The sequence below is a fragment of the Mastigoproctus giganteus genome, chromosome 5 (genome assembly GCF_048544385.1).
Source record: "Mastigoproctus giganteus isolate SK-2022 chromosome 5, ASM4854438v1, whole genome shotgun sequence".
Taxonomy (NCBI): Eukaryota; Metazoa; Arthropoda; class Arachnida; order Uropygi; family Thelyphonidae; genus Mastigoproctus; species Mastigoproctus giganteus.
In genome coordinates this window covers 99,062,207-99,074,720 of record NC_143579.1, presented here as the reverse complement: position 1 = coordinate 99,074,720, position 12,514 = coordinate 99,062,207, and the positions used below count along the sequence as shown (strand labels likewise).

Sequence of the window (12,514 nt, the reverse complement as noted above, 5' to 3'; positions counted from 1 at the left end):
ACAGTGGATTGGGAAATACCCAATTGTTGGCCTATCGCTAGACATAGGACATTCTCCTCATTGTCTGGCGTTCTCGTTGTTTGCTCTCGATTCATGGTACCTCTCGTGAAACAACCAGTCTCATGTAACCTTCTGTGCACATGTGCGAAAATCATATGATGAGGAGCACGCCTGTGTGGGAAACGTTCCTGGTACAAGCGCAGAGCGGCACGCCCGTTACAGTCCGCAGCTCCATATGCGAGGTGCATGTCGGCCAGATCAACGTTTGAATACTCGTCCATCCTACTGCCTTGCATACTTCGCCTAAACTAGGGTGGATTTATTCTCCCCTGTCAACCCACCAAAATTCATTCCCCCTCTAATCCTCTCTTCTATGCCCCTCTCTCTCTTTTTTTAAATCTGTTACCTTAATTACTTATTTTATTTATTTTTATTTTTTTATTATAATTTATTTATTTATTTTTATTTTTTTATTATAATTTATTTATTTTTATTTTTTTATTATAATTTATTTATTTTTATTTATTTTATCTTTTTATTTATTTATTTCTTTCTTTCTTTTTTTTTTTTTTTTAATTTATATATATATATATTTTTTTTTTATCTCCGTCAGGAAGCTCAGGCAACCCTGGCGGAGGCAAGCCAGAGTATAATGGGCAGCCTGGCTCACCTCCCAGTGGTGGTGGCGGGCAACGTGGGGTTCCCTTAGGGCCCTGCGGCTAAGCAGCCAGAGACAGAACAACAGAACATAGCACTACTCTGTCACAAAACAGACACCACACTTTTTCTGGCTTTTACAGAGATTCTGTAAACTCTTCACAAAGTACCATGGTGCAGATGTGGGAACCCACTGGTGGCGCCTTCCACAAAACACTATGCCACTATGCCTTGGGAACCGGTTCACAAATGCTGACTTCCAGCTGGATCGCTGTTCACACGACCTCCCATTCAACATCCCTCTACCGCATGATGAAGGCATTTCGGACCCTGCAATGCTATGTGATTCCGATTCGTCTTTGTGCCCCCTACACCTCCTGCAAGTTTGTCGCACTGGTAGTGAACATCCTGTGTGTATATATATATATATATATGCACATTGCATTTGGGTGACTCTATCTTTCAGTTCTTTGATTGGATAAGATAATCCACATTTGGATAACTGATATTCCACTGTAGCTTTATTTTAGATTATATACATTTGAATTGGCTTTGTTATATTATTAAAAGTGCATAATGCTTTTATTTGTACTGTAGATATATGATTATTTTGGAATGCTGCTAAGAGTTTGCCTTTGTGAAAATATTAAATTTCTGTTTAGTAATATTTTGCACTTTTTTTTTTTTTTTTTTTCAGCTTTGGGTTTCTGTTGAAAAGAAAGGGGAAAAATCGGCAACCTTTTTTTGGCCTGGTTCTGATGTAAAAATATTAGGAGTCAGACCTTCATTTTATCGCAAATATAATGAGTAAGACCATTATATTTAAAATGTTTATAAAATATGATATAAAATCTTGATAATGAAATCATTTTGGTGTGTGGTCATTTCTTTTGGTGTAATTGTTTAGTAAAAACTGGATGCAAAGAGAGAGAGAGAGATTTCAAAAATTGAATGCAGTATGCATATACTTAATTGTTATCAGACTGTATAAGTAGCGATATATGCAGCATTTTAATATAATATTGCCAGGATATTCCAGTGTGATGTACATTATCAAGCAGTTACCGTGGATGGTTGATTGATTTCTTTACAGGTTGAGTGCTAACTGTCTGGTACAAACCATTTGTGTCATTTTTCTGTTTTGGGAAAAAAACAAATTTAAGGTTCATTAGAATATCAAAGTTTTTAATTGTAAATATTTAGGTTATACCATAGACTGTGCAATGTATTTAGGCTTTAACATGTTCACCGCTTCCTCATACAAATATATGGCATCAGATTTTTAATCCATTTGGAGGGGGAATCACTCTACTTTTAGAAATTTTTCTTCCAATTTGACAGAATACAAACTGGATATCTTTGTCAACCAACCTTGACCACATGCTGATTAATTCAGTCATAGTAAGAAAAAAGCCAAAAAATGTTGTTGCCATTTTCAGTTCACATCGATTCAATCCTGTGGTTTCCCCCTCCCAGGTCCAAAATGTTGTCAGAAAAGCTGGCATAAGTTATATTGATCACATTTGCAAATTGAATTTTGATTCTAATAAATGGCAATTCTAATAAGCAAAAATCTACGAATATTATCCACAGGCTATAAAAATAAATATAAAAAGCACAAATTTACACTTTATTACCAATTAAATGATGTGTGAAAATCAGAAGAATATTATCCACAAGTAACAAAATAAAAATAAATTTATACTTATGTACAAAGCTTAATTAATATCTCTCTACATTGAAAACGTTTTCCTCCTAGTGATATTTATTTGAGCCAATGGGAGAAGAGGGCAGAGCAATTATGTCACAACAAATGCACAGGTAAATAATTACATTGTTGTCTTCAATTGAAAGACAACTGCTTTAATAATGTTCACCAACCTCATGCATGTGCTTCACTCTGTAATACATGACCATGCATGGTATCATTCGATGTTCCATTGTAATGTCAGCTGAAGAAGGGACCTGATATAGTTTGTATATTTGTAAATAGCTTAATATTTTGTAAATATTTGTATAGTTTGTAAATATTTTAGTCCTGCTCTTTTGGACGCAACAATATTCCTAATGCATTATGGAACCCGAAGCAAAAGGCCTTTTCCTAAGTGACCTATGTAAACCCAGGTAAATAATTACATAGTGATTATTTAGTGAAGATACAGTGATTATATAGTGAATAATTACATAGTAATTATTCCACCTTGAGAATGCAGCCTAGTTGGGGTAGCATGGGAGAAGAGGGATGTGGGTCATGCGGTAAAAGTGGGCAGGACAATTGGAGGTGAGAATGAGAGTAGCTCCATGTGGGCGAAGATTTTATGGGTCCAGCTAATGGTGAAGTTTTTCTTAAATTTTTGCCGTTTTATTGACTTTAATTGGCATATTTATTTCTAGAAGTAACTTTTTATTACTAGTTATGATACGTAGTTTATTTTGAATTTTTATAGAGATTTTGTGGGTTATTACTTAATCAGTAAAACTTGCCACCGTTGTTGCAGATCAATACAGAAATATCTCGAACTTGATGGCTTAAGGTATAACATAAAACTAGATAATGTAATACGTAGCACTGTATTAGTAATCTGTTAGCTTAGTATAGTATTGGCAATTAATCAATTAAATTTATAAATCTTATTAATTTTTATTGTTAATTAAATTGTATTTAAATGAAATTCATGTCCCAGACTAGAGCAGCAAAGCAACGTGCATAAATTAGCGCAAGTGCTGTGGTTCAGGGGATAACTGAAGGGGGCGATTCTCCAATGCATCAGAGTCTAAAGAAATGTGCGAAATGTGACATGTTTGCCTACCTTTCTCGAACAGGACATGATTTGGCCATGGAGGATGTCTTTGTGTGTGTGTGTGTGTGTGTGTGTGTGTGTGTGTGTGTGTGTGTGTGTGTGTGTGTGTGTGTGTGTGTGTGTGTGTGTGTGTGTGTGTGTGTGTGTTTTTCAGGGCAGAATCTGGTCTAACAGGAGCTAGTTATTTTCAGTGACTCAATTGTCAGGGAAATAGGAAATATATTGTGCAAAAAGGATAGCTGGAATAGGACCAGGGTATGTCTACCAGGGACAAAAGTTGACGACATTGTAGAGCACATATCATCTTTTAAGGGCACAAAAGGTGATATCGTTGTATGCGATAGCACTAATGACTAATGAAGATCTGTGGATTTACTTAACAAGTACAGGTCAGTGTTGAAAAAAAGTCGTGAGTTAGAGTTAAATTTGAAAGTGTCTGCAATCCTGCTTAGACACGATAGGAGTGAGTATGTGGTGAGAGCCTTGTCAATCAATTCGACCCTGGAGAGATTGTGCAAGACTCATGGGGTAGAATTTTTTTTAGCGTGGTCTGTGCTTCTTAACAGGAGAGATTGCTTCTACAGGGATAAGATACACTTAAATAGAAAGGATGCAAGAATGTTTGCTGATGCTATCGAGGCAATGTTAGGTCGGTCGGAAAACTGCTAGCTTGGTGGGATTCACAGACTAATAGATTAATGGTAGCCACAGGCAGAGGTGGAAATGATTCTTGCACTGCTTCTCTTAGAATGAGCAGCAGCCTGGAAAGCAAGTTGCTGGGGTTTTCAGGAACTGCTGGGAGTCAGGAAACAAGTAAATACATGGACTGTGTTAGAGTAACTAAGAGGAAGAACAGGTGCATGTATACTTGCATGTACACCAATGTTAGGAGTATAGTAAATAAATTTTATGAATTTGAAGTGCTGGTAAAAATGTCAAAGGCAGATATTGTTTGGATATCAGAGATGTGGTGTCACACAAATATAAAAAATGCAGAATTGGAATTGGGGGAGTACAATGTATACAGAAAGGATAGACAGGATAGGAAGGAAGGAGGGGGTTATGCTGTTAGTTAAGATAGACATAAAATCGAAGGAAGTGCATCCAGTTGACATAGATCGACAGTGCAATGTTGAGTCAATTTGGTGTGACATAAGCACTGGGAAAACTAAGTTGAGAGTAGAAGTGTGTTATAGGCCTAATGACTCTGATGACTATAATGAACAACTGTACAGAGAAATAGAGCGGGCAAGTAAATTAATGTGTCTTATAATGGGGGATTTTAACATCCCATATATTTACTGGAACTTGTGGGTTGGTCACTTGCACACTAGCAAGGCTTTCGTGGATTTATTGGATGATTGTTTTCTACAGCAGCGTGATACAGAGGCAACCAGCAGTGGTTATTCATGCATAAAGAATTTACAGATAAAAGATCCACTAGGTGGCAGTGATCACATTGTACTGACATGGGATTTACTTAAAGATATAATTACCATCAGGGTAAAGGAAAGAGTTTTTTCTTCTGTAAAGGTGACTACAGTGGTCTCAGGCAGTTTTTAAATTCTGTACAGTAAGACCAACTGATGATGTTATCAACAGCAAATTCTAAGTGGGAAGCATTCAAGAAAGTAATCTTGGAAGCTACTAGGCTTTTTGTTCCAACTAAAAAATACTGTTCTAGGTTTAGGCCCAAATGGATGTCAGATGAACTAATCAGACTCGTGGTAGAGAAGAAAAATGCATGGGATGCATATAAATTATCACGCAACACAGAAGCCTGTGATATATATAAACTAGTCTGTAATTAAGTCACAAAGGAGGTTAGGGAAGCGAAGGCAGATAATAAGAAATCTTTGGCAATGGATTCAAAGAAAAACAGCAAAGACTTCTTTACTTATATAAACTCTAAAAGGAAGGGGATGAATCAGATAGGTCCACTTGAAGTTTAACATTGACAAATGAAAAGTACTGCTTATGGGTAGCAGTAACCTCAGAGTAACATACCAACTGGGTAGTGTTACACTTAGGGTAGTGGAGAATGAAAGAGACCTGTGGGGTAGGTTGTGCAGTTAGATATGAAGTTTTCTGAGCAGTGCAGACAAGCTGCCAGAGCAGGTCATGGGGGTCTTGTCAATGATATACATGAATTTTGCCAGCAGGAATAAGGAGGTGATTATCCACTTGTCTAAGGCAGTGGTCATTCCACACTTTGAGTACTGTATACAGGTCTGGAAGCCTCATTTTAGGAAGGATGTAGAGTTGCTAGAACGAGTACAGAGTAGGGCAACAAGACTTGTTGAGGGAAACAAAGGGGGGTGCTCTTACGAAGAAAGGCTTAAGTTCTGCAAATTGCTGCATCTGGAGACTAGTCACTTGTAAGGCAATCTGATTGAGGTGTATAAGGCCTTGAATGAATTGAGCAGGCTCAGTGCTGATGGGATTCTTCCTTTTACTCAGATTACAAACCTTAGGGGGCATAAACTGAAATTGAGGAAAGACAGTTGTCAAATAGATGTGTGTAAATTTTCCTTTAAACAGCAGGTAGTTTATTGCTGGGACAGACTTCCCTCTCTCGTTGTGGAAGTTGATAGCTTAAATAAATTCAAGGCAGAACTAGACAAACATTTCGAATGAATGGATTGGTGAAAATGGGAATGGTTTTTTTTTTTTTTTTTTTTTGGCTGATGCTGTATAAGTTTGCCTTCTTGTCATATGCCTCTGCTAATGATAATACCAATTATGTCACTACGCATGCACAGGTAAATAATTACATAAGGCATTTCCTGATTAGATATTTATCATAGTGGCATAGTGTTAGTGCTTGGTTTCACACTTCTCTGTCATCAGTACTCTTGTGATGAATACAGAACCTCTGTAAAAGCTAGAAAAGTGTTATTTGTTGCATGTGTAGTTTAGTGTTCGGTTCTGTTGTTTGTGCTGGCTTTTTGACTGCAACGCCCCATGTGGGACTCCACGTTGCCCTCCGACACCACCACTGGTAGGTGAGCCAGGCTGTCCACACTACTCTGGCTGCTCTCCATCAGAGGTTGCCTGAGTTTCCTGACAGAGAACAAAAGGAAAAAAAAAAGCTTGAGTGAGGGAGATAGCTGAAAGATGGGAGTAAAAAGAAGGAGGAAGAACGTCAGTGCATTTCAACAGGTGTCTCTTTTACATAGAAAAGATTTGACCTATTCCATCATTCCTCTACATTATGTAGAAAAGTGTGCATGGGGGTTTGCCAGCAAAGGAAGTACGGGTCAAAGCTCCCCCTAGTACATATTAATTAAACATAACACTTTGTAATGTGCTTATAGTTTTAAATACTCACTTATTTTAGATTGTTTGAAAGTCTGAAACTGAAGAATTGGAAACAAACCAATTACGATATGCAACGTTCTTCTCTTGAACAGCCTTAGCACATTTATTGGAAAACCAAGGTTTAGATAATGGATGAAATTTTAAAGTGGAGTGTGGGATAAAGGATTCCATTCCTACAAGAATAATTTCACTGATACGATCTGAGCAAACGATGACATCAGAAGTTTTGAAACAGTAATCCGACCAAGGAAAAAAGAAAAAAAATCTTGCATGTCATCCCATTTTGCATTCTTGTAATGCCAAACAACACAAGTTGGGAATAGTCATGAGATAAAGGGTCCATTGGAGAAGAGACAATCACCAAGTTGTGATCTGAGGTGCCTAAAGGACCACTCACTTAGAACATGTACTTAGAAGGGTTGTTTGTGAGAAACAGATCAAGCGTGTTGGCTGTATGATTAGGATTGTCCAGTATTCTCATAGGTAAATGAACAATCTGTGCAAGGTCATTAGTAATTGCAAAAGCCTCAGCATCTCAACCAGCTGGGTCGGTGTGACTAGAAAACGGAAGCCAGCTGGAGTTGTGAACATTAAAATCACCAAGGAAATTACCTCACTGTTAGGAAAGTTGGACTGGAGAAAGTCAAGTTGCAAAGAGAGGAAGCAAAAGAGCTCCAAGTGATTAGTGGAGTTGGGAGAACAGTAGAGACAACAGGTGAATTTGACACAATGAGGTAGAGAGATTTTAAGCCAGAGAAGGTCGAAAAGAGGAGATTCCAAATTACCAAGTCTCTGACAGGGAATATCGGAATGGACATATGCATAAGTATCACCTTTGAGGCGAAAGGAATCATACAGCAAATAGTTTGGGCATCTGAGATGAGCAGTAGTTGAATCAACCGATAACTGAGATTCTGTCAGAAAAAGTACGTGGGTTTTGGCCGACTGCAAGTGGAAATGGACATCATTGAGATTAGAATTGAGACCACATATATTTGTGAAATGAACTAGGAAGTGTTTGGGAGGTTTAGATCTTTTCGCAGATAAGCTTATTCTATTAGTTTGACAATTCATGGTGTATTCCATAGTAAGAAAAAGTGGGTGGGACATGCTGTATGAAGTAATGAAATTTTTGGATATGGCATACACATGGTAAGAATATACCCAGATCCTTGACATAACGTGGCCTCGACAATGTCCCCGCATACACACTACTGGGACTCCCTCCAGTCACTATCTGGCAGAGTAGGGGTAGCAAGATTATACACTAGCTGATCCGGAAGCCTCCTAGAGAGTTACCAATAGGTTTGTTCCGGTGTGCTAACTAGCGGCCAGCCTGCGAACACCGTTTTAGAGCTGTACCCTCGAAATGTAAGGAAGACTGGATCTTGCCATAATGTTCATCATAACCTCAAAAGTCATCAGTCATACTGCATGATGGAAGAGATGGGGAAGGGTTGAACGGAACTTATTAGTAACAGACTGGGCAATTTCTTCTTCTGTTAAAGCTGTAGTAACTACCCATATATAACAGATTATACAAACAAAAAAGCCCAATAAATTAAAAACTGCAAATTGTTTTATGCTTGTGACATCTAGAAATGTGAACTCCAGAAATGTATTTTAGAAAAATATCACAGAGCCATTCAAAATTGATTCTTATAACTGAAGGTGAGATTCTAATAAATGATGAAAGTGTAGTGCATTTTATTTATTTGAATTGGTTCTTTGAAATTCGATTTTCTAAAGCAGCTTATTCTAATAACTAGTGATCACTATAGCCAGCAGTTACTGTATTTTGTTTGCTATAGGAAAAGTGCTATATTGCATAATTTACATTTACAGGAAAGAGCCAATTCACAGTCTTTCTAGGAGGCTGGGATTTATGTAAAACATATTGGAGAAACCATAGACTCACCTCGAGTAACAATTTAAATAATAAAAATAACTTTCTTAGTTCATAGTTAAAGGGGTGCAGTTGCAGTATTGTTCTGAATACTGGCATCACCAATGAAGGTTGAAGTAATTTATCTTTCACTAGGTTTATAGTATTAGGAAAGGACTATTTTCCTATAGTATTAGGAAAAGACCAATAATTTTAATCCTATCAATCTGTGTGACAAAATGTTTTCTTACTTTCCTTTATTTTCTTACTTATTTGTTAAATTAGGAGCAGTTTGTTTAATATTATTTGCTACACTCGTTTTAGCTTATGAATTAAGAAAACCTATTTTTGTTATTTAAATTGTGTCTGTGGTTTTCCCCAATATGTTTTACACAAGTGCACCCTCCAAGAAAGACTGTGTATTGATTCTTTCCTCTCAAAGGTTAATTATATGGACAAGTAATGATGCAACTCTTTGTTTAAAAGAATAAAATATTGAGTAATATTTTCTATGATTTTGAAATATTGTACAGATACATTATGGAAAAAAGAATATACTTTCATTTCAACAAGAAAACAAATATTTGGATCTTTTAAGGCTATTAACTGTTCTACAGTATGTGTTCAAAATGAATTGGAAATGGTTATGTATTTGTTGATTTTTCTGTTCCTTTTTTCTTGATAACAACTCATGGCAGCAAAAAATATTACAAAAGTTCCTCCTACCTAGTACTGCAGTTATTTGCAAACAGTCTTCCTATCTGCCTTACCATAAGATATGGGTACCTTGATTCAGTGCTGAAGTGTTCTAAAAGTATAGCCATTTCAAATTCAGTTGGATAATTTTATTTACTAATATTGCATATAACCAAGATACCATATATCCACTGTTGTAATGTATTTTCTAGCTTCATATCCAACATATATGAAATGTTTGATAGGAAGAAAATGCATAAAGTTGCCTAACAAACTTTATGCCCAATTTCATATAATACTTTTATCAGACTTTAGCATTAGCAAGGGCACATGATGCAAGAAAGCAAGCTTACATAGCATCAGCCAAAAAAAACACACACCCCCTTCTTATTTCACCCATCCACTCGCTCCAAATGTGTGTCAAGTTCTGCCTTGAATTTGTTTAAGCTATTAACTTCTACAGCGACAGATGGAAGTTTGTTCCAGCAATCAACCACCCGCTGGCTAAAGGCAAACTTCCGCACTTCTGTCCCACAACTGTCTCTCCTAAATTAGGATTTATCCCCCCTCTCAGGCAATTATTCTGAGCAAGAGGAAGAATCCCATCAGCATTGAGCATGCTCAAACCATGCAAGGCTTTATGCACCTCAATCAGATCACCTTGCAGGTGCCTAGTCTCCAGACAGTGTAATTTGCAAAACTTACACCTTTCTTCATAAGAGAAACCCTTTATGCGCTTATTAATCCGTATAGAATTAGGACACTTCCATTCACTAATCTTGTTGCCCTTCTCTGTACTCATTCCAACAGCTCTCCATCCTTCTTAAAATGAGGCCTCCAGACCTGTATACAGTTCAAGGTGTGGCCTGACCATTGCCTTATACAAGGGAATAATCACCTTATCCCTGTTAGAAAAATTCCTGTATATCATTGATGAGACACCATGAGCTACTCTTGCAGACTGTGTGCACTGCTCAGAAAACTTCATATCTGCCTGCACAATTACTTCCAGGTCCTTTTTACTCTACCATTGTCAGTGTAGTACCACACAGTTGATACGTTACTCTGGGGTTACCACTTCCCATATGCAGTACTTTACATTTGTCAATGTTAAACTTCAGTTGCCACCTCTCAGCCCATCTGCTCAATTTTTCTAGATCCTGTTGCAGCAGCATACTGTCATTAGTGTCATTAACAACCTTGCCGACCTTCGTATCATTTGCAAACTTGAACATTAAGCCTGATATACCATCATCAATATCATTAATGAATACAGAAAACAACAATGGGCCCAATGCTAAACCCTGGGGAACTCTACTAATAACATTAGTCCACGAAGTACAGTGTCTATTGATTACCACTCTGTCTTCTCCCTCTCAACCATCCTTTTATCTATAGCAGCAATTTACCTCCAATGCCACATTGCTCTAATTTGTGCAGCAGTCTTCCATGTGCAACAGTATCAAAAGCCTTTCTAAGATCCAAATATATGATATCAAAATTATTCATTGCATCCAGTTCCTTTGTGACTACATCACAGTATCCAATCAGATTGGCCAGACAAGACTTCCCCCTGACAAACCCTTGCTGTGTTCGAGCTATAACTGAAGTCTTGTCTAGATGATCCTGCAATGCTTCTTTAACCAGTGCCTCCATTAATTACCTGGAACAGAAGTTAAACTAACAAGTAATTACCTATGTCTCCATTTGATCCTCCTTTGTGGATTGGGGTCACATTTGTACATTTCCATCCATGGATACCTCCCCTGAATCCAAGGAAGCTCTCATAATTATGACTAAGGGTTTGTTTACTTCCTTTGCTGCCTCCTTTAATATAACTGGACAGATTCCATCCACCCTAGCTGCCTTATGTTTATCTTCAACAATTTCTCCTCCACTTTACTCTCAGTTATTACAAGATTATCTAGCTTAATGTCAGACTTCTTTTCATAACATTTAAACATGGCTTTCTTTTTTACATAGTGTTCCATTCCCCCCCCCCCCTCTCTCTCTCTCAGTTTACAAACAAATACAACAGAAGTATCATTTATATAGTTGTTACAAACAGTTCATATTTCAGAAAAGTCCTATTCCTTTGATATGAAAGAGCGTTCTTTGCATCAATGTATGAATTAACAAATAAAATAAAGGCAAGAAGTAGTTTTCATTCTACAATAGAGCAAAAGTATTTGCAGATTGCCTTGATTGAGTTTTCAGAATGTGGAATCATAGTCACAAAAAAAAAAAAAGAATAGAGCCATGTTAGCTGAATTTATACTTTGTAAGTTTCACCTGTGAATTTTGCCTATCATGATTGAATTTGTAAATTTTTTGTTTTAGTGAAACAGTTAGGGAAGGCAGATTTTTCTTCTCAAAATAAAAAACTTTAAACCTATTTATAGATTGAAAAATGAGTTCCAATAAAAAAAAACTCTTTTGCCATGCCTCTAGATTATATATTTAAAATTTTGTTTCTGACCAACTTTTTTTTAATTTGATATAGAATACTAGAATAAGTTCTGTAAAGTTTACTAAAATTAATGCCATTTATTTCTAAAATTTAGTGAAACAATAGCTTGTGTTTAACTGTAACTTGTAATAACTGTACAAGATATAGATTCAGCAGGAGAATAATGAATATAAGGTTGGCGATAGGTGTATTCAGAATAGCGAATATACAATGAAATGTAAGTTGTACATGAAAATTTCCGATATTAGGAAAATAAATTTAAACCATTCTTCTTGAAAAAAAAAAATAAAGGTGCAGCAAGTTACACACTACATGAAAGACAGTATTATATTTAATATCAAAACCTTCTGTATCTGCTTCCAGTTCTTCAGAAGTGTAAATTGTTTATGCCCCAAAAGGATCTTCCAAATGATAGTGTGAGTGCTGAAGAAGTTATAAAGGCAGAAATTATACGTATTATGAAGATTGCTCAAAATAAAAAACTTTAAACCTATTTATAGATTGAAAAATGAGTTCCAATAAAAAAAAAACTCTTTTGCCATGCCTCTAGATTACATATTTAAAATTTTGTTACTGACCAACTTTTTTTTAATTTGATATAGAATAATAGAATGAGTTCTGTAAAGTTTACTAAAATTAATGCCGTTTATTTCTAAAATTTAGTGAAACAATAGCTTGTGTTTC

At 36.5% G+C, this 12,514-nt stretch overlaps 1 protein-coding gene across 1 annotated transcript in view; it reads left to right on the top strand.

The window, feature by feature from the left end:
• Positions 1–12,514, top strand: part of LOC150085581 (venom phosphodiesterase-like) — a 248,321-nt gene that overhangs the window by 68,688 nt on the left and 167,119 nt on the right. The window contains exon 5 of the mRNA XM_090374609.1: positions 1,355–1,464. Within this exon, the coding sequence (XP_090230735.1) occupies positions 1,355–1,464 (110 nt within the window). The remainder of the gene's footprint in view (positions 1–1,354; positions 1,465–12,514) is intronic.